At 40.7% G+C, this 27,817-nt stretch overlaps 1 protein-coding gene across 4 annotated transcripts; it reads left to right on the forward strand.

Moving 5' to 3' along the window:
* Nucleotides 1-27,396, forward strand: TMEM106B (transmembrane protein 106B). 4 transcript variants are annotated; one of them, XM_020781612.3, is made up of 8 exons: nt 1-354; nt 15,272-15,484; nt 16,012-16,075; nt 18,086-18,245; nt 18,339-18,479; nt 18,577-18,626; nt 19,988-20,041; nt 22,106-27,396. In XM_020781612.3, the coding sequence occupies exons 2-8, from the start codon at nt 15,277-15,279 to the stop codon at nt 22,242-22,244; spliced, it is 816 nt and encodes a 271-aa protein (XP_020637271.2). In that variant the 5' UTR covers nt 1-354; nt 15,272-15,276; the 3' UTR covers nt 22,245-27,396. The 4 variants fall into 4 exon arrangements, with proteins under 4 accessions (XP_020637271.2, XP_020637261.2, XP_020637280.2 ...); XM_020781602.3 differs by having other exon boundaries at nt 12-354; nt 15,275-15,484; XM_020781621.3 differs by lacking the exon at nt 1-354 and adding an exon at nt 4,233-4,381 and having other exon boundaries at nt 15,275-15,484.
* The last annotated feature ends 421 nt before the right edge of the window (nt 27,397-27,817 follow it).

Raw genomic sequence — 27,817 nt, forward strand, 5'->3', positions numbered from 1 at the left:
ACTGCGGTTTTGTCATGCGCGATCAACAACACTGCACCGTCCCCCACGCCATAAACACATACACAAAGCAGCTTGGTTCGTGTGATTTAACAGATTGCACAACCCTAGACCATTCTTCGTCTTCCCTTTTCTTGGGCACGCTTTCCACCCGAGCATGGAGTCCAGTTCAAAGTGAGGGCAAAGGAAAGGGCTCTTGGCTTCGACTTCTCCTACTGAGCATGCTCAGCCGTCTTCGGCCGTAAACCTTGACAAACAGCTGCTGTTGCCGAGTCGCGGGGAAGAGTAAGGGGAAAAACAAGACCCGTGTCTTTCGCTTCGAAACTGGCCGGCAGCGTTGGCTTCGTTGCACCGCCGGTGAGTGCTGGAAGAGGTCGTGGGGACTGTGTTGGTGGTGACGGGACGGGAGGGGGGGGTCTCTGGAAGCAGGCCTTCCCAACCAGATGGGATGGGGGGGGGGAGAGACGCAGATTGTGTACGAACGCGCTCACGCAATGCTTGGGGTTTTGTGCAAAGAATTGTGCATCATGGCGAGGAGAAGAAGAAAAAATGAATCTAACCTTGGAAGGTGGTTTCGGGGAGACCGTATGGATGACTCTCGATTCGTTGAGTAGCCGCGTATAGAGAATTGGGTAGCTTGAACAGCGAGTAGCTTGGAAGATGGGATAAGACGTAAAAACCACAGAGAGAGGGGGGGGGAAGGTTTTTTTTTTTTTTTGCTGCAACTCATTGCACGGTAATGGGAAGGATTCCTTTTGGGCACAACGGGGCTTACTTGTGAGGAAACATGTAAAGGGATCGCGATCTTTGCTGGAGAGAGGGAAGTTACAGTACTTATTGCCATTTAGCACCATTTAAAATACCAGGCTGTGGCCTGGCCATGGCTTCCCTTCCTCCCACTCCCCGTTGATTATTACGCTGATCTTTGCTCCGTCTTGTTCTCTTTTCCTGCCTCTTCCTTTCTTAAATCGACGAGTACTTTGGCATCCATTATTTGCTGTGCTAGATTTTGCATGTGCAACAAGGACACTTGGGGCCTTAAAGAGGTATTGCTCAGAAGCATGTTTTGTATACAGGGTTTAGTATTACAGACGTGCATGCACTTTGCACGCTCTTGACGTCTCTTCCATGTGCTCACAAGTTCAAATGTTATGTTTTTCTTATTACACCCCTAATAATTACAGTATTACCTAGCTATTCTGGAGTGCATAGAATTCTAATACAATTTATATGGCTTTTGCTGTTTAAACTCTTGCTTTAATGCAATATGCAACAAATGAGTTTTTAAAGACAAAAGGAGGCCTGTACCTGCTCTTAATTGATTCAATGTATTTCTTCAAAAACTGTGATACTAAGTTGCTGCACAATACTTAAGATCACTTGTGTGGTTTAGACTTTTAAAGCATCATAACAGCCTTTTTTATTGAATGGCAATGTGTGTGGAGGGTAAAACTCCCCCACCCCAGTTGCAGAATAGATGGGTTGAGGGAAGTGGGTGTGTAGGTGTACCTTGTCTGGGGGTGGCCTTGTTTTATCACCCTGCGGATTTGCACAAAATTATCAAATTTGCTATGAGGATTAATAAACAGTAATACAGTACTGTACTGAAGAGGTGTAGCCTAGCCCTATACATACTTCATCAGAGGGAACTGACACTGTGTCCAGTGCACCTGATTCCCAAATATAAGGGTAGCCTGGAAACGGCAAACCTTTTTTCCTCCAGATGTTTTTGGGATTCATTTCTTAAACACATCAGCCAGCATGGCCAGTGTGAAAGGGTTGTGACAGTCCAAAATATCTGGAATATTGAAGATTCCCAATTCCTGATGTTGATCACACCCATTTTTGTTCTGTCAAATCAGACTACCATTGGTGTAGTTTCAACACTTTCAAAGTGACAATAAAGAGATTACCACGGCCCAAACCAAACTAGTCACTTTAGATGCTGGCTTACTCTGTAGTCTATTAATCACCATGATGGCACCAATCCTGTAAGCAAAGATGGATAACCTGTTTTTTAGTTTATTAGATTACAACTCCCAGAATCCCTTGCCTTTGGCTATGCTGGGTGGGTTTTATCAGAGTTGGAGTCTGGAAAGCACAAGGTTTCACTGGAATGTTTGTTGTTCAAGATAAGTCATAATATCATAGCTGGCACTGTGCCTAAAATACTCAGTCTGATAGTAGCATGCTGATACCAAGATATCTCAAACCTTGAGCCAAGGAACGTAAGCAGGCCTATTTGGTGAATGTTATATGTTAGTAGAATATTTTGTATTGGGGCTTTCCTTCAGTGAGCAGTCAAGGTGAAGTCAATATGCTAGTAATGAATTAATATATACATGGCACTCCTATAACACATAGGGCTAGGGTGACCTTGCTATCCCACAGACTCTTTGTTTTAAAATATTAGCTTCTCTTCACATTTCACCCAGGCAGTGCTGCTGTATGTTGTGCCTCCTTATTAAATTGTATTCAATTTGGTTCTAATGTTTATAAGATTACTGCCATATACAAAATAGGCAATGTATTACAAACACATTAAAAAGCAAAGTCAGCTCCGACTTGACAACATAGTGGCCAGATACTAATCATAATATAAATTAGACAAATTGTATGCCTGGCAAGAAGTTCAAATACATGCATTCATCAAATGTTCTTCTAAAAATTCCTTCCTTCCAACCCTAGCACCTCCCATTCTATGACCTTGGAAACCTCTTTACAGTGTCTCATGGCATGCATATGTAGAGTTTCCTTTTCCTGCCCATTGAGGATGTGCCATTCAGATTTTTTGGACTCCAACTCCCAAAATTCCCCAGGAAGAATTCTGGGACTTTGAGACCCCATACACCTACATTTTGCTCACCTGGATCAGGCTGTAACTTGGGCTTACTAATACTGTATACAAAACTGGAAGCTGGCAAGGTGCTTTCTGGGAGTTGTAGTCTCACTGCCCTATAGATGGTGCCTCCCCCCCCCAAAAAAACCCCACAGCATCTAGAAAGCACTGCAGCAACTTCCATTTTTGTATATTACCAACAGGAATTAGGCCTGAGACAGGTTCTGCTCCAGGGAAGCAAAATATAGGTGTGTGTAGTTGTGGGCCAGTGGGCTAGAACTCCTAGAATTCTGCCTGGAGATTTCTCGGAGAATTCTGGAAGTTAAAGAGTCCAAAAAAAAAATCAAATGGCACGTCCCTACTGCCCATCACCATGGTAAACAGAGTACTGGAGTGGTGTGTCTGCCAAGGTATTGGAATAGGTGCTGGAGAAACAAGCTGTGGATTCCCTTAAGCAAGTCATGCTTTCTCAACCTACTCCGTAGGTGGGAGGGGATGCATGTATGCCATTTTGCGCTCACTGGAAGAAAGATGGGTTATAAATATAACAAATTCATAATAAATGCATCAATAGAGTTCCCCTATTTGACTGAACTTATTAGGGGCTGCAGGGCTTTCTAAGACAGATACTGTTTGCAAGAACACTTAAGCCTTAATATCTTTTCCTATGTCAATTGACCTCACCACCTCCTCTTCAGCAAGAACAAAGTGGGTGTCAATTTACTATTTATTTATATGCTGCCTTTCTCCCCACAGGGGGCCCAAGAACAATTAAAGCTGTAGTCACCAACAGTTTAAAAATAACAAGAAACTATTAAAAGCAATGAAACAGCAATGTTAAAACCAATGATTAAAAACAAAAAAATTAAAAAATACATCCAAACCCCTCCTACGGGCAGGCGTCACTCACAAACACACACGCGCAAACTCTTACTGAGGAAAGAGATAGGGATTTCCTCAAGAAGACGCTATGTGTGAAGCGAGGAAGCATGAAGCTTGTTGGGAATTGTATTCTATTGCCTTCGGAGTGGAAAGCCGAGCCTCCTGGCGGGACGACTCTCGACTACAGATCCCAGGAAATCCACCATTTTGGGAAAAGTGTTTCTCCCTGGTTCGCATCGACTTCCCGAACGCCGTCTCCCGGCTGAACCGCAGCCGCTGCCCCCCCCCTTTCCCCACCCGTTCGCCTTGGTGGGGAGCTTCCTCTCTGTTATCATTTCCAAAAGGCTGCAGCAAACCCCCCCTCCCCACCAGCCCTGTTTGTGAGGAAGGGGGCACCTCGGCGGGAGAGCTCCCCGACCTCCTCTCCCACCCGCCAGACCGAGGCCTCTCTCGCTCTCAGCGCAGGCGTCGTGGGCGAATCTGGGAGGGGGGAAGGCCAGTGACGCGCCGCCTCGGGGATTTGGGTCCCGGTCCTGGGGCGAGGCGTTCGTTCTTCTCTTTCCCGAGCCGGACCTCGGGCGGAGGAGTCTCTGGCTGAGTTCTTCTTGTTTGTTTGCCTGGTCAGGTGAAGCCGCCAGGTGTGGAAGAGGGGAGCCGATGCAGGTGAGGGATGCTGACCTGAGCACAGTGCAAGCCGCTTGGCCTTTGGGGTGGCTCGGTTGCCAGAGGGGGTTCGGGTGGGAGGAAGAAGCCCAGGCGATTATTTTCCATGCCCCCTTTAAAGCAAGCACCTAGGCTCCTTTTTGTTTGTTTGTTTAGTCGTTTAGTCGTGTCCGACTCTTCGTGACCCCATGGACCAGAGCACGCCAGGCCCTCCTGTCTTCTACTGCCTCCCGGAGTTTTGTCAGGTTCATGTTGGTTGCTTCGCAGACACTGTCCAGCCATCTCATCCTTGGTCGTCCCCTTCTCCTCTTGCCATCACACCTTCCTAACATCAAGGTTTTTTCCAAGGACTCTGTTCTTCTCATGAGATGGCCAAAGTACTGGAGCCTCAGCTTCAGGATCTGTCCTTCCAGTGAGCATTCAGGGTTGATTTCCTTTAGAACTGATAGGTTTGTTCTCCTTGCAGTCCAGGGGATTCTCAAGAGCCTCCTCCAGCACCACAATTCAAAGGCATCAATTCTTCGGCGGTCTGCTTTTTTTATGGTCCAGCTCTCACTTCCATACATTACGACAGGAAAAACCATAGCTTTGACTATTCGGACTTTTGTTGGCAAGGTGATGTCTCTGCTTTTCAAGATGCTGTCAAAATTTGTCATCGCTTTCCTCCCAAGAAGAAGGCGCCTTTTAATTTCAGGGCTGCTGTCTCCATCTGAAGTAATCATGGAGCCCAGGAAGATAAAATTTGACACTGCCTCCATATCTTCCCCTTCTATTTCCCAGGAGGTGATGGGACCAGTGGCCATGATCTTAGTTTTTTTGATGTTGAGTTTCAGACCGTTTTTTGCACTCTCCTCTTTCACTCTCATTACAAGGTTCTTTAATTCCTCCTCACTTTCTGCCAGCAGAGTGGTATCATCTGCATATCGGAGGTTGTTGATATTTCTTCCGGCAATCTTAATTCCGGCTTGGGTTTCTTCCAGTCCAGCCTTCCGCATGATGTATTCTGCATATAAGTTAAATAAGCTGGGGGACAATATACAGCCTTGCCGTACTCCTTTCCCTATTTTGAACCACTCAGTTGTTCCATGACCAGTTCTAACTGTTGCTTCCTGTCCCACATATAGGTTTCTCAGGAGACAGATAAAGTGGTCAGGCACTCCCATTTCTTTAAGAACTTGCCATAGTTTGCTGTGGTCCACACAGTCAAAGGCTTTCGCATAGTCAATGAAGCAGAAGTAGATATTTTTCTGGAACTCTCTGGCTTTCTCCATAATCCAGCGCAAGTTAGCAATTTGGTCTCGAGTTCCTCTGCCTCTTCGGAATCCAGCTTGTACTTCTGGGAGTTCTCGGTCCACATACTGCTGAAGCCTACCTTGGAGGATTTTGAGCATAACCTTGCTAGCGTGCGAAATGAGTGCAATTGTACGGTAGTTGGAGCATTCTTTGGCACTGCCTTTCTTTGGGATTGGGATGTAGACTGATCTTTTCCAATCCTCTGGCCACTGTTGAGTTTTCCAAACTTGCTGGCATATTGAATGTAGCACCTTAACAGCATCATCTTTCAAGATTTTAAATAGTTCAACTGGAATGCCATCACCTCCACTGGCCTTGTTGTTAGCCAGGCTTTCTAAGGCCCACTTGACTTCGCTCTCCAGGATGTCTGGCTCAAGGTCAGCAACTACATTGTCTGGGTTGTCCGGGATATCCAAATCTTTCTGATATAATTCCTCTGTGTATTCTTGCCACCTCTTCTTGACGTCTTCTGCTTCTGTTAGGTCCCTCCCATTTTTGTCTTTTATCATGTTCATCTTTGTGCAAAATGTTCCTCTAATATGTCCAATTTTCCTGAACAGATCTCTGGTCTTTCCTTTTCTGTTATCTTCCTCTATTTCTTTGCATTGTTCATTTAAGAAGGCCCTCTTGTCTCTCCTTGCTATTCTTTGGAAGTCTGAATTCAAGTTTCTGTAACTTTCCCTATCTCCCTTGCATTTTGCTTCCCTTCTCCTCTCTGCTATTTCTAAGGCCTCGTTGGACAGCCACTTTGCTTTCTTGCATTTCCTTTTCTTTGGGATGGTTTTCGTTGCTGCCTCCTGGACAATGTTACGAGCCTCTATCCAAAGTTCTTCAGGCACTCTGTCCACCAAATCTAGTTCCTTAAATCTGTTCTTTACTTCCACTGTGTATTCATAAGGGATTTGGTTTAGATTATACCTGAGTGGTCCAGTGGTTTTTCCTATTCTCTTCAGTCTAAGCTTGAATTTTGCTATGAGAAGCTGATGATCAGAACCGCAGTCAGCTCCGGGTCTTGTTTTTGCTGACTGTATAGAGCTTCTCCATCTTTGGCTGCAGAGAATATAATCAATCTGATTTCGATATTGCCCATCTGGTGATTTCCATGTATAGAGTCGCCTCTTGTGTTGTTGGAAAAGAGTGTTTGTGATGACCAGCTTATTCTCTTGACAAAACTCTATTAGCCTTTGTCCTGCTTCGTTCTGAACTCCAAGGCCAAACTTCCCTGTTGTTCCTTTTATCTCTTGGCTCCCTACTTTAGCATTCCAGTCCCCTAGAATGAGAAGAACATCTTTCTTTGGTGTCAGTTCTAGAAGGTGTTGTAAATCTTCATAGAATTGTTCAATTTCAGTCTCCTCAGCAATGCTGGTTGGTGCATAAACTTGGATTATTGTGATGTTGAATGGTCTGCCTTGGATTCGTATTGACATCATTCTATCATTTTTGAGATTGTATCCCATTACAGCTTTTCCCACTCTTTTGTTGACTATGAGGGCTACTCCATTCCTTCTACGGGATTCTTGCCCACAGTAGTAGATATGATAATCATCTGAGCTGAATTCGCCCATTCCTGTCCATTTTAGTTCACTGATGCCCAGGATGTCGATGTTTATTCTTGCCATCTCCTGTTTGACCACCTCCAGCTTCCCAGTGTTCATAGATCTTACATTCCAGGTTCCTATGCAGTATTTTTCTTTGCAGCATTGGATTTTCCTTTCACTTCCAGGCACGTCCACAGCTGAGCGTCCTTTCGGCTTTGGCCCAACCACTTCATTAGCTCTGGAGCTACTTGTACTTGTCCTCCGCTCTTCCTCAGTAGCATGTTGGACGCCTTCCGACCTGAGGGGCCCATCTTCCAGCGTCATATCTTTTAGCCTTTTGTTTCTGATCATGGGGTGTTCTTGGCAAAGATACTGGAGTGGCTTGCCATTTCCTACTCCAGGGATTTCTCTAAGCTCCACAAATTTTCTTTTCATCCTCCTCTTCCATATCAACACAGATTCCATGGGGTAACGTTAGGCTCCTCCCCCACCATAATTATAGATTATAAATATTAATATAAACATTTATGGATCTTAAAAAGTGCCCCAGGTGCCACCACCTTTTTTTAATTTACTTTTTATTTCTGTTTTATTTTTTACCAGGAGATCCGGAGATGGAGAGGGGATTTAGGAATGGAGCCGTTATTATTCTCTATTTTATTTATTATTTAAAATATTGTTAACCCCACCTTTCTCCCTAAAAAGACCCAACTCTGTGGCTTACAGCATTTTTAAAAAAGATAATATTTAAAAGCTAAAAACAGGAAGTTTACAAATATTAAAAAAGAATGAAAGTATTAAAATATAAAAATGGTAAATGAAATTAATTGCCACTTGGTAGTGACCAGGAGCAAGCTTAATTGCCCTGTTGGTTGGGTGCTGGGAATGGCCTCCTGTTGATTATGTCTTACTGAAAAGGAAGTAAACAGCAATCTGTATCTTAAGGACCATTTGGTGTAAATGTTTGCAGATTGAAGTACACTTCATCTGAAAATTTATATCAAATAAGAACATACTAGTTTTCGAAGCAATAACAGACTATTTTGTGGTTCTGCAAAAGACTAATAACTCTTTCTGGATTTTATTAAAAATAATATACAGACTCTTGTAGCACATAAAAGATTTTAAATTTTACTATGGTTTACATTTTTTGTGGGTGAATGATTCAGAAGACTCCTGGTTTTGCTGCAGTAGATTGAGAGTGTTCACGCCTCTAGGGTTGTTGTTTAAGTCTATCACTATGTCATATCCACTTTTCTTCCTCCTCAAGTTGTTTCTTGAGTTTGATTTAAGAGTTGTTTGATATCTCATGTTTATTTTGCACCAATCTGAGCTGGGTTTGTTTTCCCCCACTTCCCTGAGATAGTTTGTATAGTGATGCCTAGAGTCTAAGACATGTTTAAAATCTCAATCAGTGCTTAATATAACAAGACAAAAATTTTTACAACTGATTCTTTTATTGTAATTAATTATCCACCTATTCCCTGTGTGTTATCTTAAAAGGGATCCCCACTTCCAGGACTACATGGGGGAGAAATGTTAGCAATTATAACATTTTGTAACCCCCATTTAAGTTGGGAGGGAGTTTCTCAGTTGGAAATTGTTTTCATAAATAAAAGGAAGGGGACGGGAAGGCAACATGTGTGTATACATGGAATATTCTATCTTTCCTAATACAGTGGTGCCTCGCACAACGGTCGCTCCGTAGAGCGACGAATCCGCGCAACGATGCCGTTTTTGCGATCGCGCAACCATTTTGGGGCTTCCGGCAGCGTTTTCGCGCGCTCCCCTTGCTTACCAAGGGCGCGAAAACGCTGTGCCCCACCATTTCGGCTGTTCCGGCGGCCATTTTGGACCCGCCGGACAGCTGATCGCAGCGTTTTCGCGCCCTCGTTGTGCAAGGGGAGGGCGCGAAAATGGCTGCCGGCTATACCGGAACATCGCACAACGGTGAGTATTCGGCCAAATTGGAACGCATTAAACCATGTTTAATGCGTTCCAATGGCTTTTTACTTTCCGTAGTGCGATGTTTCACACAGCGAGGGTTAATCCGGAACGGATTAACCTCGCTGTGCGAGGCACCACTGTACTCAATTTTGGAACCTGAGAATAAGAAATGTAATATTAACAGAACTCTCTATATGCAGTCAATCTCACAAGGTGTGATTTACTGTCTCTTGCACTCCAGACATATCATATCAATCAGAATCGATTTATCCAGTACTAAAATGGTAGCTGTGAGCTGGACAGTGTGCAGACAATATCCAAAAAAATCCTCTAATAAGCACTGCTTGGTTTAGTGTTCTATAGGGTGGGTGTGTATAGAGAAGAGCGCAAAAATGGTCTGAAGCTCAACATCAAAAAATTAAGATCATGGCCACTGGTCCCATCACCTGGCAATAAAAGGGGAAGATATGGAGGCAATGACAGATTTTACTTTCTTGGCCTCCATGATCACTGCAGATGGTGACAGCAGGCACGAAATTAAAAGATGCCTGCTTCTTGGGAGGAAAGCGATGACAAACCTTGACAGCATCTTAAAAAGCAGAGACATCACCTTGCCAACAAAGGTCCACATAGATAAAGCTATGGTTTTTGCAGTAGTGATGTATGGAAGTGAGAGCTGGACCATAAAGAAGGCTGACTGCCAATGAATTGATGTTTTTGAATTGTGGTGCTGGAGGAGACTCTTGAGAGTTCCCTGGACTGCAAGGAGAACAAACCTATCCATTTTGAAGGAAATCAACCCTGAGTACTCACTGGAAGGACAGATCCTGACACTGAGGCTCCAGTACTTTGGCCATCTCATGGGAAGAGAAGACTCCCTAGAAAAGACCCTGATGTTGGGAAAGAGGGCAAGAGGAGAAGGGGACGACAGAGATGGTTGGACAGTGTCATTGAAGCTACCAACATGAATTTGACCAAACTCTGGGAAGCAATGGAAGACAGGAGGGCCTGGCATTCTCTGGTCCATGGGGTCATGAAGAATCAGACACAACTTAACGACTAAACAACAAAATATATATATATAGAATTGTATCCTGTAGAGACTAGAGTTGCTCTTTTAGTTTTCCCAAACCAATATCTCTATAACTGGGTTATTTCAGTTTCTTTTGGTCTTTAACTGAAAGTTTTGTGGGAAACAAGTGGAGAACTAGGGATGTTCTGAGCTTGTAAGTGGTTTTGTAGCACTGAATACTTGGGATTTTCCACATGATCTCAAGGTAATAAAATCACTTACTGTGACACTCACAGGAGTGATATAAAGAATTCATTTGTTCTGCACAAAAATTCCGGACACAATTCCCATAGAATGAATCAATGACAGGAAAATTTACCTTTTTTTAAACATTAGTAAAAGAAGATTAGTAAAATGATCCTAAGTATTTAGGTCCTGCCTATAAGTGTTCAGCAACAGTTTGTTTTCTTCAGAGTTGTATCTGAATACTTACGCTACTGTTAACTGGTTTGCTGCCATAGCAGGTTGTGAAATCATAGCTTTGAAAGCCGTGCAATTTAGGTTCTAATATATGATGATTATAGCAGTTTCACTGGCTTTCCGGGCTCAGCATGTTTCAGAGAGTTCACGTTGACTTCATCATATACTGTACATTGCACTATCTAAGCTGTGGTTCAGGTATAGATTCTGATTTTCTAGACTGTGCAGTTTTAGAAATATGCAGCAGAATAATATGCAACAGAATAATAAAGAACTAAAAATATAATAAGACAGCTAATAAATGCAGTAATCAGGTAATAAAACAAGAGTTATAACTATAAGCATTTAATGAGGATGGAAATAACAAAGATTTAGAAGGTCTGGGATTATTTTAGGATCATTTAGGATCTTAAGTAGAGCTCAAGCAAGAAACCATGCTGAATGCCAATTGTAGCTAAGCTAATTGTATTTGCTAAGGGAGTTTGTGTTCATAGTAACTGTAAATACAGAAAAACAACTTGCTAATAGGATTTTACAAAGATGCATTTACTGATCATCATAATTTTAGAACTGCATAGCTGGAAGGGACCCTGTGGATCACTGAGTCCAGCCCCTGTCAAGGAGCCACAGTGGGGAATCAATGATTTGAATATTTGTTGCATCCTTCATTTGTTGGAACCAACAGTGTAACGGGCAGCCATGACCTCACCTGTCAGTGAATCTTCAGCCAATGGTGTGACGGAGGGTGGAACTGAAGGGGAGGTATAAAAAGGGGGGTGAAGAGTGTTTGAAGGCAGATAAGAGATTGAGTGAGAGAACCAGAGTGAGATCTGGAGAGTTTGTTAGAGGCCTGCGTGCCTGAGTGTCAGTGAGGGAAAGTCTATGTTTAATTAAATTGAGAAAGTGATTTACATCGTGATTATCTTCCAGTGATTTTCATATTTTATTTTGTAATCAATAAACCAGTTTTATTTTTGAAAGAAACCCTTGTCCTTTTTATTTAAAGGAAAGGTTGGTGGCAGCAAGAGTGTGTAGTGGCGTGGTGGGCATTCTGAGAGGCCTGGAGTTGGTAGTGACTTTGGAGTGGCCCACCACGTTACAAACAGTTACACATTTTTTGTTAAGGAAGTATGGCTCAATATATTTGTAGCTGTAATGTGTGTGTGTGTTCAGTCATTTAGTCGTGTCCGACTCTTTGTGACCCCATGGACCAGAGCACGCCAGGCCCTCCTATCCTCCACCGCCTCCCGGAGTTGTGTCAAATTCATGTTGGTTGCTTCGATGACACTGTCCAACCATCTCATCCTCGGTCGTCCCCTTCTCCTCTTGCCTTCACACTTTCCCAACATCAAAGTCTTTTCCAAGGAGTCTTCTCTTCTCATGAGATGGCCAAAGTACTGGAGCCTCAGCTTCAGGATCTGTCCTTCCAATGGGCACTCGGGGTTGATTTCATTTAGAATTGATAGGTTTGTTCTCTTTGCAGTCAAAGGCATCAATTCTTCGGCGGTCAGCTTTCTTTATGGTCCAGCTCTCACTTCCATACAACACTACAGGAAAAACCATAGCTTTTACTATTCGGACTTTTGTTGGCAAGGTGATGTCTCTGCTTTTTAAGATGCTGTCAAGGTTTGTCATTGCTTTCCTCCCAAGAAGCAGGCGTCTTTCAATTTCGGGGCTGCTGACTCCATCTGCAGTGATCATGGAGCCCAAGAAAGTAAAATCTGTCACTGCCTCCATATCTTCCCCTTCTATTTCCCAGGAGGTGATGGGACCAGTGGCCATGATCTTAGTTTTTTTGATGTTGAGTTTCAGACCGTTTTTTGCACTCTCGTCTTTCACCCTCATTACAAGGTTCTTTAGTTTCTCCTCACTTTCCGCCATCAGAGTGGTATCATCTGCATATCGGAGGTTGTTGATATTTCTTCCTGCAATCTTAATTCCCGCTTGGGATTCCTCCAGTCCAGCCTTCCGCATGATGTATTCTGCATATAAGTTAAATAAGCAGGGTGACAATATACAGCCTTGTCGTACTCCTTTCCCAATTTTGAACCAATCTGTTGTTCCATATCCAGTTCTAACTGTTGCTTCCTGTCCCACATATAGGTTTCTCAGGAGATGGATAAGGTGGTCACGCACGCCCATTTCTTTTAGGACTTGCCATAGTTTGCTGTGGTCCACACAGTCAAAGGCTTTTGCATAGTCAACGAAGCAGAAGTAGATGTTTTTCTGGAACTCTCTGGCTTTCTCCATAATCCACCGCATGTTGGCAATTTGGTCTCGAGTTCCTCTGCCCCTTCGGAATCCCGCTTGTACTTCTGGGAGTTCTCGGTCCACATACTGCTGAAGCCTACCTTGTATGATTTTGAGCATAACCTTGCTGGCGTGTGAGATGAGTGCAATTGTCCGTGAGTTGGAGCATTCTTTGGCACTGCCCTTCTTTGGTGTTGGGATGTAGACTGATCTTTTCCAGTCCTCTGGCCACTGTTGAGTTTTCCAAACTTGTTGGCATATTGAATGTAGCACCTTAACAGCATCATCCTTTAGGATTTTAAATAGTTTGACTGGAATGCCATCACCTCCACTGGCCTTGTTGTTAGCCAGGCTTTCTAAGGCCCACTTGACCTCACTCTCCAGGATGTCTGGCTCTAGGTCAGCAACTATATTGTCTGGGTTGTCCGGGATATCCAAAACTTTTTGATATAATTCCTCTGTGTATTCTTGCCACCTCTTCTTGATGTCTTCTGCTTCTGTGAGGTCCCTTCCATTTTTGTCTTTTATCATGTCAATCTTTGCACAAAATTTTCCTCTAATATCTCCAATTTTCCTGAACAGATCTCTGGTTTTTTCCATTTCTGTTATTTTCCTCTATTTCTTTGCATTGTTCATTTAAGAAGGCCCTCTTGTCTCTCCTTGCTATTCTTTGGAAGTCTGCACTCAATTTTCTGTAACTTTCCCTATCTCCCCTGCATTTTGTTTCCCTTCTCTTTTCTGCTATTTGTAAGGCCTCGTTGGACAGCCACTTTGCTTTCTTGCATTTCCTTTTCTTTGGGATGGTTTTTGTTGCTGCCTCCTGTACAATGTTACGAGCCTCTATCCAAAGTTCTTCAGGCACTCTGTCCACCAAATCTAGTTCCTTAAATCTGTTCTTCACGTCTACTGTGTATACGTAAGGGATTTGGTTTAGATTATACCTGAGTGGCCCAATGGTTTTTCCTACTCTCTTCAGTTTAAGCTTGAATTTTGCTATGAAAAGCTGATGATCAGAGCCACAATCAGCTCCAGGTCTTGTTTTTGCTGACTGTATAGAGCTTCTCCATCTTTGGCTGCAGAGAATATAATCAATCTGATTTCGATGTTGCCCATCTGGTGATTTCCATGTGTAGAGTCGCCTCTTGTGTTGTTGGAAAAGGGTGTTTGTGATGACCAGCTTGTTCTCTTGACAAAACTCTATTAGCCTTTGCCCTGCTTCGTTTTGAACTCCAAGGCCAAACTTCCCTGTTGTTCCTTTTATCTCTTGACTCCCTACCTTAGCATTCCAGTCCCCCAGAATGAGAAGAACATCCTTCTTCGGTGTCAGTTCTAGAAGGTGTTGTAAATCTTCATAAAATTGTTCAATTTCAGTCTCCTCAGCAATGGAAGGTTGGTGCATAAACTTGGATTATTGTGATGTTGAAAGGTCTGCCTTGGATACGTAATGACATCATTCTATCATTTTTGAGATTATATCCCATTACGGCTTTTCCCACTCTTTTGTTGACTATGAGGGCTACTCCATTCCTTCTACGGGATTCTTGCCCACAATAGTAGACATGATAATCATCTGAGTTGAAATCACCCATTCCCATCCATTTTAGTTCACTGATGCCCAGAATGTCAATGTTTATTCTTGCCATCTCCTGTTTGACCACCTCCAGCTTCCCAAGGTTCATAGATCTTACATTCCAGGTTCCTATGCAGTATTTTTCTTTCCAGCATCAGACTTTCCTTTCACTTCCAGGCACGTCCACAGCTGAGCGTCCTTTCAGCTTTGGCCCATCCACTTCATCAGCTCTGGAGCTACTTGTACTTGTCCTCCGCTCTTCCTCAGTAGCATGTTGGACGCCTTTTGACCTGAGGGTCCCATCTTCCAGCGTCATATCTTTTAGCCTTTTGTTTCTGATCATGGGGCATTCTTGGCAAAGATACTGGAGTGGAATTGCCGGTTCCTACCCCAGGTGGATTGTGTTTAGTCAGAACTCTCCACTATGACCTGTCCGTCTTGGGTGGCCCTGCACGGCATAGCCCATAGCTTCTCTTACTCAAGCCCCCTCGCCACGACAAGGCAGCAATCCATGAAGGGGTGTAGCTGTAATACTTGTAGAATAACCGAGTAGACTTACCGGTATTTTCCCTTTGAGCTATAGTCCTGTGTGTGTATATATACAGTATGTGTAAATATTCAACTGAACATAAATATCTGTTTAGAACTTAAATGTCTTTAGAGTCTTAGAACTGCAGAGTCTTGATCCTGAAAGTTCTGTTTTTGGAAGAATTATAAAAGCATTCTGTTCATCGTTTAGCAAGCAAAGCCTGCTATAGTAAATGTTTTCATGGTCTAACGTCTATCTCTTTTCCTGTCAGCAGACATGGGGAAGTCTCTTTCAATGCCTTTACACATGTCTAAAGATGATGGGATTTCCTCATCAGACAGCATGAGGAATGGATTAACTCACTCTGAATGTCATGGCGAAGATGGAAGGAATGGAGATGTGTCACAGTTTCCATACGTTGAATTTACGGGAAGAGACAGCGTCACATGTCCCACCTGCCAAGGCACAGGGAGAATCCCACGTGGTATGTCTAAATGGATTAATATGCAACTTAATTGGTAGCCATGATTTTGAATATGTTATATATTCTTCTTTAAGTTTCCATTAATTATTAAATTAATGTGTATCTGGTATAGAAGTTGTATATTTTAAATATTGTGTATTCTGCATTTTAAAATATTAGTGAAATACATATAGCTTCATTTCCTTGAGTTTGTGTAATACTAATGTGAATATAAATAGATAGCATTGTTTTCCTTGTTACCGACCTAAGAGCCTGTGACCCATTAAACTTGCTGTAAAACTAACTATAAAACAATTAAAAGGTATATTTATCGGTATTACTATGATTAACAAGCATTAAAATGTTATGATAAACCATCATTTCTGTAGCTTCTGTGACATAGCATACGATACTAGATTTACAGTAGCACTGAACATGTATAGAAATTGTGAGCTTGATGAGTGGTCTTGAGTCCTTTAATTGGAAGAAAAGCAACATAGAAATGAAAATGGATGAATGATCCTGAAAAAGTTAATTTCTGTTTCTAGGACAGGAAAATCAGCTTGTTGCCCTTATTCCATACAGTGATCAGAGACTGAGACCAAGACGAACGTAAGTTTGTTTGGTGTAAGAATGTGAACGGGTTGTTTTAGTAAACTACAATAAAATTATATTTTTATCTAATCAAATCTAGTATCATAACTGTACATGTGTTGCTCTTATTGGGAAAGGACAGTACAGTGGTGCCTCACTTAACAATTGCCCCGTGTGACAACGAATCCGCTTTACGACGATGTTTTTGCGATCGCAATTGCGATTGCAAAATTATGGTCTCAATGGGGGAATTTCGCTTAGCGATGATCAGTTCCCTGCTTCAGGAACCGATTTTCACTTTACGACTATCAAAAACAGCTGATCGTTGTGTTTTCAGAATGGCCACCGGGTGCTTAAAATGGCTCCCGCTATGCTTAGGGACGGATTCCTCGCTATATAGGCACCGAAAATGGCCGCCGTATGGAGGATCTTCGCTGGACGGTGTATTTTTACCCCATTGGAACGCATTGAATGGTTTTCAATGTGTTCAATGGGGTTTTTAATTTCACTTTACCATGTTTTCGTTTAACAGCGATTTTCCTGGAACAGATTATCATTGTTAAGCGAGGCACCACTGTACCATGTTAAAAGTGTCTTCTTTCTTGCTCCTCATCTTGGATATCTAGGTCTCTGAAGGCTTTTTACTGAAATTGCATTTCATATAATTTATTCCTCATGGACCAGGATGGATTACCCTGACTACACTGGAATTCCTGTAGACCCAGATGAAACCAAATTAGAAACAAGCTAGAACTCACTCAAATGACTAAATTTTTTTTTCTTTAAATCTAGGTAGATATAGATTAATCTAGTGTAATATGTTTTAAAATTCAACTTCTGTAATGCAGTCTGTGGGGTTGCCCTTGCATCTGATTTGGAGGCTACAGATGATGTAGAACACCAAGCTGTGTATGAATAATAATGATGATGATATGCTGTCAAGTCAGTTCTGACCTATGGTGACCCTTTTCGGGGTTTCTCAAGTAGAGAATGCACAGAAGCGGTTTACCGCTCCCTTTTTTTCAGGGCATCCTAGGTCTGTGCCCAAGGCCACACAGGCTGACTCTACTCAGAGGAGGCACAGTGGGGAATTGAATTCCTAACCTCTGGCTCCACAGTCAGATACTTAAACCACTGAGCTATCTAGTCAGCAATAGTATTATGCCTTTATTTAAAGCACTGCACCAGCATCTTAGAACTGCAGAGTTAGAAGGTACCCTGTGGCTCATCGACTGCCTATTCACCACTTAATGACATTAAAGGTTCTGCTCCTGACTTGTAAAGAACAGAGTACCTGGATAACAAGTACACTGCCTTTCCCTTTATTCTGCCAATTAAGATGGTCAGAGGAGGTCTTCCTAGACATGTGGTCAACAGAATGTTGCCACAGAACATCTTGAGAACAGGTCTTTTTGGAACCCGTCTCCAAATGCAGTGCAAGTGATAAAGAATGATTAGTTTAAGACTCCCTCTGGAAACATATTTGTTTGCACAATTGGAATCTGGCATGTAATGGTTTTGATGCTGTTCTGTTTTAAAATGTTGATTTAGATTTTTTAAAAAATTATGTTTGCATTATATTGTACATGTTTTAAAATTATGGTTTTACAGTACATTGGCCAGAATCCAGTGGCATTCCTCTGCTAGATCTCAGTGTTTTTTTTTTCTAGAATCAGGGAACTCACCTCTACACCCTCCCATGCTACAGCCTGATACACCGGCCGCTGTGGGCTGGGAAACACTCTAAAGCGGGTTTTTAAGTCCCATGGCAGGATATAGTGGAAAGGGAAGGGGAAGAAAGTCCCAGTTTAGCTGGTGGTGGATATTAATATATATCCTTGGATCTTGGATATAGTTTGAAAACTATTTGCAGATTCTTTTATATATTAAGAGGTTTAAATTTTATAGATTATTAAATAATAAACATTTTTTTAAAATAAAATTAATACAGTACAGATTAAATGGAGAGGGCTGGTATGGATTTTGCAACCGAATATTCAGTGATAACCTGTCTTATCTCTTTTACAGAAAACTTTACGTGACTGCTTCTGTAGTTGTTTGTTTGCTACTTTCTGGGCTGGCAGTATTTTTCTTATTTCCTCGATCTATTGATGTGGAGTACATCGGAGTCAAGTCAGTATATGTCAGTTATGAAGCTAAGAGACGCGTAATATATTTAAATATTACGGTAAGACCATTGTTAAATTTGCTTCCACTTTGATGTTCTGTGCATTATAAAGGTATCTAGAATGCTGACCATTCTAAATTATCTCTTCTGCAGAACACATTGAATATAACAAACAACAACTATTATTCTGTTGAAGTTCAAAACATTACAGCCCAGGTACAGTTTTCAAAGACTGTCATTGGGAAAGCACGACTGAACAATAACACCCATATTGGCCCATTGGATATGAAACAGGTACTGTACATGAAATTGCATTTGTCATGTGAAATGTGGCTTTCTTTTGCTCCAGTGTTTCAGGCTTTTATTCTGAATGTTGCTTTTTTTTTTCCAGATTGATTATATGGTGCCCACAATTATACAAGATGAAATGAGTTACATGTTGTAAGTGTCTGCCTCTCTGGATTTTTATTCCTGGGAACACAGGAGTGGCTTATTACAGCATAGCCCAAGCTCTGAATAGGAGGGGCTAAATAAAGTTGCTAGTCCCATTAAGAGTAAACCCATTGAACTAAAAAGGATTTCGTAATGGTTGATGTAACATTTAGTAGTTGGCTATAATCTAGTTGAGTCTTTCTGGTGGGGGAGAAGGATAGGCCCTTGGGAGGCATAAACAGTTCTGTTTTACATACTGAACAAAGCAGAACAGTCCATTAGGTTTGGGTCTCTGGTTCCAGCTAGTCTGCAGCAGGAACTTTGTAACATTAGTGGGGCCTGCACATGATTTTCTGAAACCTCCCCTCTCTGTGTTACACCTTGTGCTAATGGGCTTCTGATCAGGGTTGGCTGTCAGCCTGAATAGCAAATGATTGCTATTTTGTATTCTCGAAGGCTTTCACGGCCGGGATCCGATGGTTGTTGTAGGTTTTCTGGGCTGTCTGGCCGTGTTCTTGAGGTTTTTCTTCCTAAAGTTTCACCAGTCTCTTTTGCAGGCTGTGTTTTTCAGTGCTGGGAGGCAGGCTTTGTTGAGGTTTAGACTTTCGTCTTTTTTGTTGAAGCTCTGCTGCTGTTTGTGGATTTCAAAAGGTCAACAAACTCTACCCAGCCACAAGGACTAGTGATCACAGCACACAAAAGACCAGCTAATGACACACATCAGTGACAGATCATCTCTCCCCCTTAATACCAACAATACACCCACAACAAAAAACACGCTGATCACCATAATCACCCAATCTCCTGAAAAGGACAAAAAGCGGACCCCATAACTATAAATAATCAGCTATCCTATAAACTGCACCAGAGCACAGACAGAGTTCTGTCCTCTGAAGATGCTGGCCACAGAGACTGGTGAAATTTTAGGAAGAAAAATGTCAAGAACACAGCCAGACAGCCTGAAAAACCTACAATGACTGCTATTTTGCTTAGGAAGGGAACTGTAGCATGAGGAGTAGACTTGCTCATGGCATGCATTGTTCTGACTCGTATACTTATATCCAGGATACTATACCGCATTAAAGATTGAACAACCCAGTCCCTGGCAGAGCAGAAATGAGAAATGCAAAATCCATCATTCTAAATTATTTGTGATTGCTTTTCTGTTACTGCTACTGCAGGGTGTGTTTAGGGAGGCACATGACTAAGACTGTATCTCATTTCCAGTAGTAACCAGATTTATTTTTAAGTCTCATTTTAGTCAAGCCCATTTGAAACTGAGTAGAGCAGAATTTTCCCATAGATAAAATTGGCATGTTTTCTTGGTTTTAACTATATGGACTATGCTAATGTCGCTTTCTTTCTTACAGCGATTTTTGTACCCTAATCTCTATCAAAGTGCATAACATAGTAGTCATGATGCAGTAAGTATTGCATTTTCATTTATGCATAAATGTTCTCTGCAAACTGTTAATGTACCAACCCTGCCTTTAACTATTTTTTTCTTGCCCTGTTTCCGTATGTTTTATTACTTTTGGCTGATTAAGTTAGGTAGTTTATATGGCTGGTTTCACACTCATTTCACACACTAGCAAGGTTATGCTCAAAATCCTACAAGGTAGGCTTCAGCAGTATATGGACCGAGAACTCCTTGAAGTATAAGCTGGATTTCGAAGGGGCAGATGAACTAGAGACCAAATTGCTAACATGCACTGGATTGTGGAGAAAGCCAGAGAGTTCCAGAAAAACTACTTCTGCTTCATTGACTACGCAAAAGCCTTTGACTGTGTGGACCACAGCAAACTATGGCAAGTTCTTAAAGAAATGGGAGTGCCTGACCACCTTGTCTACCTCCTGAGAAATCTATGTATGGCATAGGAAGCAACAGTTAGAACTGGATATGGAACAACTGATTGGTTCAAAATTGGGAAAGGAGTACGACAAGGCTGTATATTGTCTCCCAGTTATTTAACTTATATCAGAATACATCATGCGAAAGGCTGGACTGGATGAATCACAAGCCAGAATTAAGATTGCCAAAAGAAATATTAAGAACTTCAGTTATGCAGATGATACCACTCTGATGGCAGAAAGTGAGGAAGAATTAAAGAACCTCGTAATGAGGGTGAAAGAGGAGAGCACAAACATGCTCTGAAGCTCAACATCAAAAAAACCAAAATCATGGTCTTTGGTCCCATCACCTCCTGGCAAATAGAAGGGGAAGATATGGAAGCAGTGACAGATTTTACTTTCTTAGGCTCCATGATCACTGCAGATGGTGACAGCAGCCACGAAATTAAAAGATGGTTGCTTCTTGGGAGGAAAGCGATGACACACCTCAACAGCATCTTCAAAAGCAGAGACATCACCTTGCCGACAACGGTCTGCATAGTCAAAGCTATGGTTTTTCCAGTAGTGATGTATGGAAGTTGGAGCTGAACCATAAAGAAGGCTGTCCACCAAAGAATTTATGCTTTTGAATTGTGGTGCTGGAGGAGACTCTTGAGAGTCCCCTGGACTACAAAGAGAACAAACCTATCCATTCTGAAGGAAATCAACCCTGAGTACTCACTGGAAGGACAGATCCTGAAACTGAAGCTCCAGTACTTTGGCCATCTCATGGGAAAAGAAGACTCCCTGGAAAAGACCCTGATGTTGGGAAAGAGGGCAAGAGGAGAAGGGGACGACAGAGGATGAAACGGCTGGGCAGTGTCATTGAAGCTATCAATATGAATGTGACCAAACTCTGGGAGGCAGTGGAAGACAGGAGGGCCTGGCGTGCTCTGGTCCATGGGGTCATGAAGAGTTGGACACAATTTAACGACTAAACAACAACAAGGCTGGTTAGAGATTTCAGTGAGATGGATGTCCTAGCTGTAGGAGTTTGATTCCACACTATGCTTTATATGAGAAGAGCCGGATTGTGTAACCTTGGGCAAGCTGCACAGTCCCAGAGCACCTTTAGAGGAAAGGAATAGTAAACCATTTCCAAGTACTTCTTACCTAGAAAATGCTGGAAAGGGTCGCCATCTGTTAGAATTGACTTGGCAGTACCTTATCATTAGTAATAACTTTCAGCAGGAGAGACCACACCTAATCACAAACTAATCAGTGATAGTGTCTTCGAAAAGCTCACAGATGATGAAACATTGCTCCATAGTGTCCTATCTAACAACGCCCTGGTGAATTCAGTAGAAATGGAAGCTTGGAAAATATGATAGTTCTAATCCAAACATTTTCTAATCTAGAATACAGTTCTAGTTTTTTATCAGTCTTGTTCTGTTTTATAAAACTTCATTCTACCTGTGTCCTGTATGGATGCTCAAATAATGCTCAGCTTGCATACAGTGTGATACTCTTTTATTTGTCTGTGAATAAAATATATACAGTACATCTTAAAACATATGAATATTGCTTCATGTATAGAAATGTATAAAATGTCATTTTAAACTGGGTCTTTTCTCTCCTCTCCTTTCTTTTTCTTGAAGAGTAACTGTGACCACGTCTTACTTTGGCCGCTCAGAACAAATATCTCAAGAGCGATACCAGTATGTGGACTGTGGTGGAAATACAACTTACCAGCGGGGACAGATGGAGTATCTAAATGTATTTCGGCCTCCTCAGTAAAAAAACAACACACACAACCCCCAAAATTTCTGTACGACAAAAGAAAATGACTGCTGGTTCTTTTACTTAACATTAAAATCGAACTTTTCAACCATATCTGATAAAATTTAAAAGAGGTGGATGTATATAGTATAGTCATGAAGGCTTCTGTACTTTGAGGCATGAACAGAAAGGGGGCATTTGTATATACTGACAATAATTTGTCCCTGTCTACTTTAAATGTGTAAGTATTCTGTTAAACTGTTACACTGGGAAGAGGGGGAAATGTTGAATTAGCAAGCTTGTATTTCCCTGTGGAAATATGAGTGTGTGTCCTGTAAAAAATCTGGAACCATATAATTGTATACATGACAGTGTGCCACTAACAAATAACATAATGGAAAGTAAGCTCATGATGTATTTTCAGTTCTGATTAGTTTAGATGAGGGTCTAAACATCTGTTCTATTAAAATAAGTATGCTCATAATGCAGTATTAGGAGAAACATTTGCATTTAGTAATCTTACGGGAGTTCAGTTTTCACTGTGTTGTATTCTTTTCTTTAAAAGTCCCATTGCACATGAAGTGCTTGTTATTGCTGCCTTTCCACAAAAATTAATTTGTCTAAAATCTGTGGGTAGTTTGATGATATGAATACCAATTAATTTATAAGTATTTTCAGGGTGGCAGATACAAGATGAAAAGCAAACCGGAGTGCTTAAAGGAACCTTAGGGTGTGGGTTTTTTTGTAAAGCAGTGAAAACTTACATGTGCTTTAAAGCTTTGCTTTATGGAAGCTTGTATAAAATGAGTGGTTGTTGGCTTCTCTTGGAACTCCTAGTGTGTTTTCTATTCCAGGTTTAAGTTCAGTGCATTGTAACTTAAGTAGTATCTAATTGTAAACTCCTGACAGAAGTGAATGTAAAGTATTCCAATCATAACAGAAGCTTTTGCTAAAAACAGCCATGTTTTCATTTACCAGCTTTGAGAGATACTGTAGATCAGTGTCACCATTTTCTCTTAAGGCGTACATGCTTATATACACATATGTAATTATGCTTGAATGAGAAGTCACTGAATGAGCATAATGTGCGGTGCTAGTGTAGCCTGGCTTGATAATTCTTTTCCATGCTGCTCTGGTAACTTTGAAATCACCTGCTAGAGATTGGAAATGTTTGTTTTATGAATATAATTCCCAGAATCACACAGTTATTACACCGGGGTTCTGAGAACTATAGTAAAATAAACAAGCACATTCCGTTTCTGGTTCCTATGCAAAAAATAGTGGCATGTTAAGTAACATGATTGCATCCTCACTTTGAATACCAGACCAGCATCCCTCCATGCCATGATGGTAGTGTATGGGTACAGCCTGTTGCTTTTAGCTTGGATAGTTGATTAAAATACACTATATTATATTATAATTGCATTGTAATATACAGTAGTTACCATTTTGAATTCACCATGTTTTCATTTGGATAGGATCTGGCCAACTGACTGAAGAAAACTAAAGCATTTGTCATGTTATAATAGTAGGTCCCCTCAAATGATCAGTAACATTTGAAGTATCATGACTGAAATCCAACTAGAACAGGCCCACTGAATCTGTGTATTTGGTGCACCCACACTTCCATAAATGTCATTGATTCAGTTGTGACTTACTACTGGATTTCAGCTTATATTTCACTTAACTGATGCTCAGCATTTTAAAGTCCCATTGGTGTCTATGGGAAATGTGTAATTAGGTGCTTAATGGTCCCGTGAATATCAATGGGACTTGAAAGTGTTTTAATTCAAGGCTACATCATGCACATGTATCCTTGGTACTGCAGAGTTTTGAGTGGCTCCACTTTTTAATTTTTAGTCTATTTAACATTAATTATGCTTATGCTTTGTAATAATAATTGCTATGAGGTTTGGTAAAAAGATGTTGGGATTTCTGTGGTAGGGCATAGTGCATTATTGATAGTTGGCATACTGATTGTATTTTTGTGTTAGTATTTTCCTGCACAGTATTTTTGGAACCTATTGAGCAAACTATACTAGGATAATCCACAAAGAGAATTTTTGACTTTCTTTCTGCTCTGAAGATCTGAGAATTGTTTTGCTGAAGTAACAAGACACTCTTTGGTCAAAATGAAGCAAATGGGCTACAAATGACAGTGAAGCAGGCATTTAAAACCAAGTGAGGTGTTTGCTTGTTTTTTAATTTTCAAATACAAACTAGCACCAAATAGTAAACCAGATATGGTAACTGGAAATAATCAATTTAAATGAATCAAAATCTTATTGCCACTTCCTTTCAGATTCTGATGCTCCCCATAGCTCCCTTTTGCCTTGCCAAAGCCTTTGGGAGCCTTGGAAATAGTAATAGCAAAACAACAACAACACACAAACAAACAAAAGCACACACAAACAAACAAAAAAGCCCACTGGATCATGATTCCAGTCCAGCAGTGATTCAAACCAGTAAGGGCAAACAGGAGAACTAAGGAGGAATTAGGGGAATAGGAAGCTTCTGAACAATTTAAATTAATTATTTCTGGCATTTGGATCCAGCTTATTGTGGTATAAAAGAGGGAACAGGACTTTGACCATTTGCTTTAGATCAAAAGGGCATACATATTGGATGGAAATGCTGAAATAAAGTGATGCAAAAAGGGAAGGATTGGATTTCAAGTCCTGAAAAATTACAATTTTAACCAGTCTTGTAATATATGCAAGCTTAAATGCTTAGAAATAAATGGCTGCAATTTATTTGCTCTTTTGTAAGGGAACAGCAGAAAACACAGCCCCTCACTTTAAACATTACATGGTGGAATAAAATACAGTAAAAAAATTTTTTTAAAAAAATTCAGTACATTGGGCACTTTGGATTTGCTTCCTAGCCATTGCTGTTTTGAGATTAGAGGAGATAGCAGTGTTTGCAAATGGCAGGTCAAAAATGACAGGAAATCACATAATCTACAAATTATTAGGTTTACTTCTTATTTTGCTTATCCTTTTTATTGCAATATTTGAAGTAAATAAATTTAAATCTCACAAATTGATGAGAATTTGACAATACAAAAAATTTCAGGAGAAAGGGTCAGTGCTAGATTTGTGCAAAGGAAAATCAATATGGAGTGGATGAACTCAATTGACAAAATCAGTCCCTCGATTAAAATTAATGGAGTTCTGAAAGAAGCATTTAAAACCCACTGTAAATTTTTTGACCATAAGTGATCTATGCAGAAATTCTTCTGTAAATACATCTTTGGTTAATTCTCCATTTAGTGTTATCTGATTATCTGGACTTAGTATATTGTGGTTTAATGCTTCCTGTTGTCACTCATATTGAAAGTGAACTGGAATCAATTTGGGAGCCCATTTATTTCCTTGTAGAGTCTTAAGGATGACCAGAATCCTATTGAATATTTATGTCTGAGTAATGCAACAGCATAACTCAAAACAGTGAATAAGCCGCTAATTAATGAGTCTATGATTGAATTCCTAGTAGTGTGTCAGTTGCGTGACTTGGCATACTACAAGGGATTCAGTCAGGGACTAATTAATTAGGAGCTATTCACTGCTCTGAGGTACACACTTGCACTTATGCAGGCATAAATATTCAGATAGAGCCTGGCGTATATGTATAAACATTTTTTTCACTGAATAGCTTTTGTGCGTTTAACAAAAGTTTCCACTGTCAATGTTACTTCTTAAAGCTCACATTCTGCATTAGAGATATTGCACTTTGACGGAAGCAGGTAGATTAATATATGGTTGACTTAGACTGCACAGTGGTGACACATATGTACTGGGAATGCAAAGTGTTTAAATATCCTCTAATTAGGAAATAATTTAATTTTAAGATCAATTGTGTAGTCAAAATTCAATTATTATATTGCACCACTTGACGACATGCACCAGTATCCATTTATTTTGATAAACTGTAATTGTCAGCTTTATTGGAAATGTTTTCACTTGTAATATAAAATATTGTTGTTTTCTTTAACATATTTCAAAGGTTTTGATACATTTTGTGTGAGATACACATTTCTGTACTACTTTGTAATTGTATTTTGATACCTTCCTAATCAAAGTGCACATGCTTTGATGCAATTCATATAAACTGCTAGTTAAATTAAGCGATTTGATGTAGTCTGTAAAGGACGGGCTGCTTACAATGGCCTGATTTAAATGTAACAATAAATCATAATTTAGTGGCATCAGAGGTGAACTGTAGTGATCTCCTGACTTGTTCACACTAACCATCATTCAGATCAGAGTTTCCTAAATTTGGATGTAACTGAAACTGTAGCTTATTCAGAACTCAGCATTGAAGCTTTCTCTCTCCTCTTGTCATGTTCATGGGAGTAGACAGGCTGAAGCTCCTTGCCAAAGCATGATGTAGTCTTACTGGGACTTCTCCTTTTTGGAGAAGTGGGGTTGGTAAATGAAGCAGTGTGTTTAGGGCAGGACAGCAGAAGTATCTGTAAAAATGATTGTGCAGTTAAATTAGCATATTGAGTGCTTTTATGCAGAAGGAATTATTAATAATTATAATTATTCATTAATAATTATAATTATTTATTATAGCATTATTCAGTGCCATCTTGCAAGTATATTGAATGCCTTGTTTCTGAGAATTCTAAAAGGTTGAAAACCATTTCTGCCACAAATGGAGAAAGCTTAATTCTTCTTAACTATACACTACACTCTGTACTTGCAGAGTGCAAGTGCTAGTATGTAGATTGCCAATGTTGATTCGAGATAAAACGTGCATTGAACAAGACTTGAGTACTAGTTGTGTGTTGATATTCTTGAATTTCTGCTTGCAGTTTTATCTCTCCGTAGCCTGAACCGCGTCATAAATATAACTCTACTGCCAATTTGGAACAATAATGTTCTAGCTGGTGATGGTAGGGCAGGCCCTACAATTTTATTGGATCATAAAGAAATTCTATGAAAAAAAAAATACAAAGTAACGTTTCCGTTTTTTTTCAATCCATGAATTAACCACTACTGCTGCTTATTGTATAAATAGCATAGGATTTATGTATAGAAATAATAAAAAGTGAGAACTATTTTTGTAATTTCAGAATTGTAATAGTTCCTGTAATTGTGTGTTGCAAACTATGTATGCAGTGTTCTTAAGCATGATAAATAAAATTTCTCTGCGCTATTGCTTACTTTGGAGATGCCTTTAGGGATCCTATGATGGCTAAGTAGATGTGTAACTCCTTATTAATTCACATTTTTCATAGTGAAATATTTCAAGAGGGAATAATTTCATGTTGAAAATAAGTTGCTATCTGTACTGATGGGATTGTTGAATTAGAATATTCCTTAGCTAGGAAATTTCTATTGGTTTTGCTTGTACCACACTAAGGAAAGAGTGACAGTGCCCCAGAGTTAATGAGCCACACTGCATCAGAAATGAACTGTGGGCTGCTTCTTGCCTTTCCTTTGCATACTATCTTTGGTGTCGCAGTTCAGTGACGTGCACCATCAAACCATGGTTTAAGACTCTGGTTGGTAAACTCATCCAGCAATTTACCTTTTTTAGAAACAATTAGGAGGTGCTCTTTCTGGTGTTCTTTTTACATAATT

The sequence above is a fragment of the Pogona vitticeps genome, chromosome 6 (genome assembly GCF_051106095.1).
Source record: "Pogona vitticeps strain Pit_001003342236 chromosome 6, PviZW2.1, whole genome shotgun sequence".
Taxonomy (NCBI): domain Eukaryota; kingdom Metazoa; phylum Chordata; class Lepidosauria; order Squamata; family Agamidae; genus Pogona; species Pogona vitticeps.

Bases quoted from the DNA above. Each gene is read 5' to 3' on its own strand.
- TMEM106B (XM_020781612.3), top strand. From the start codon at position 15,277: ATGGGGAAGTCTCTTTCAATGCCTTTACACATGTCTAAAGATGATGGG. The intron at 16,076-18,085 runs GTAAGTTTGTTT...TCTCTTTTACAG, and splicing joins AGACTGAGACCAAGACGAAC to AAAACTTTACGTGACTGCTT. The intron at 20,042-22,105 runs GTAAGTATTGCA...TTTTTCTTGAAG, and splicing joins AACATAGTAGTCATGATGCA to AGTAACTGTGACCACGTCTT.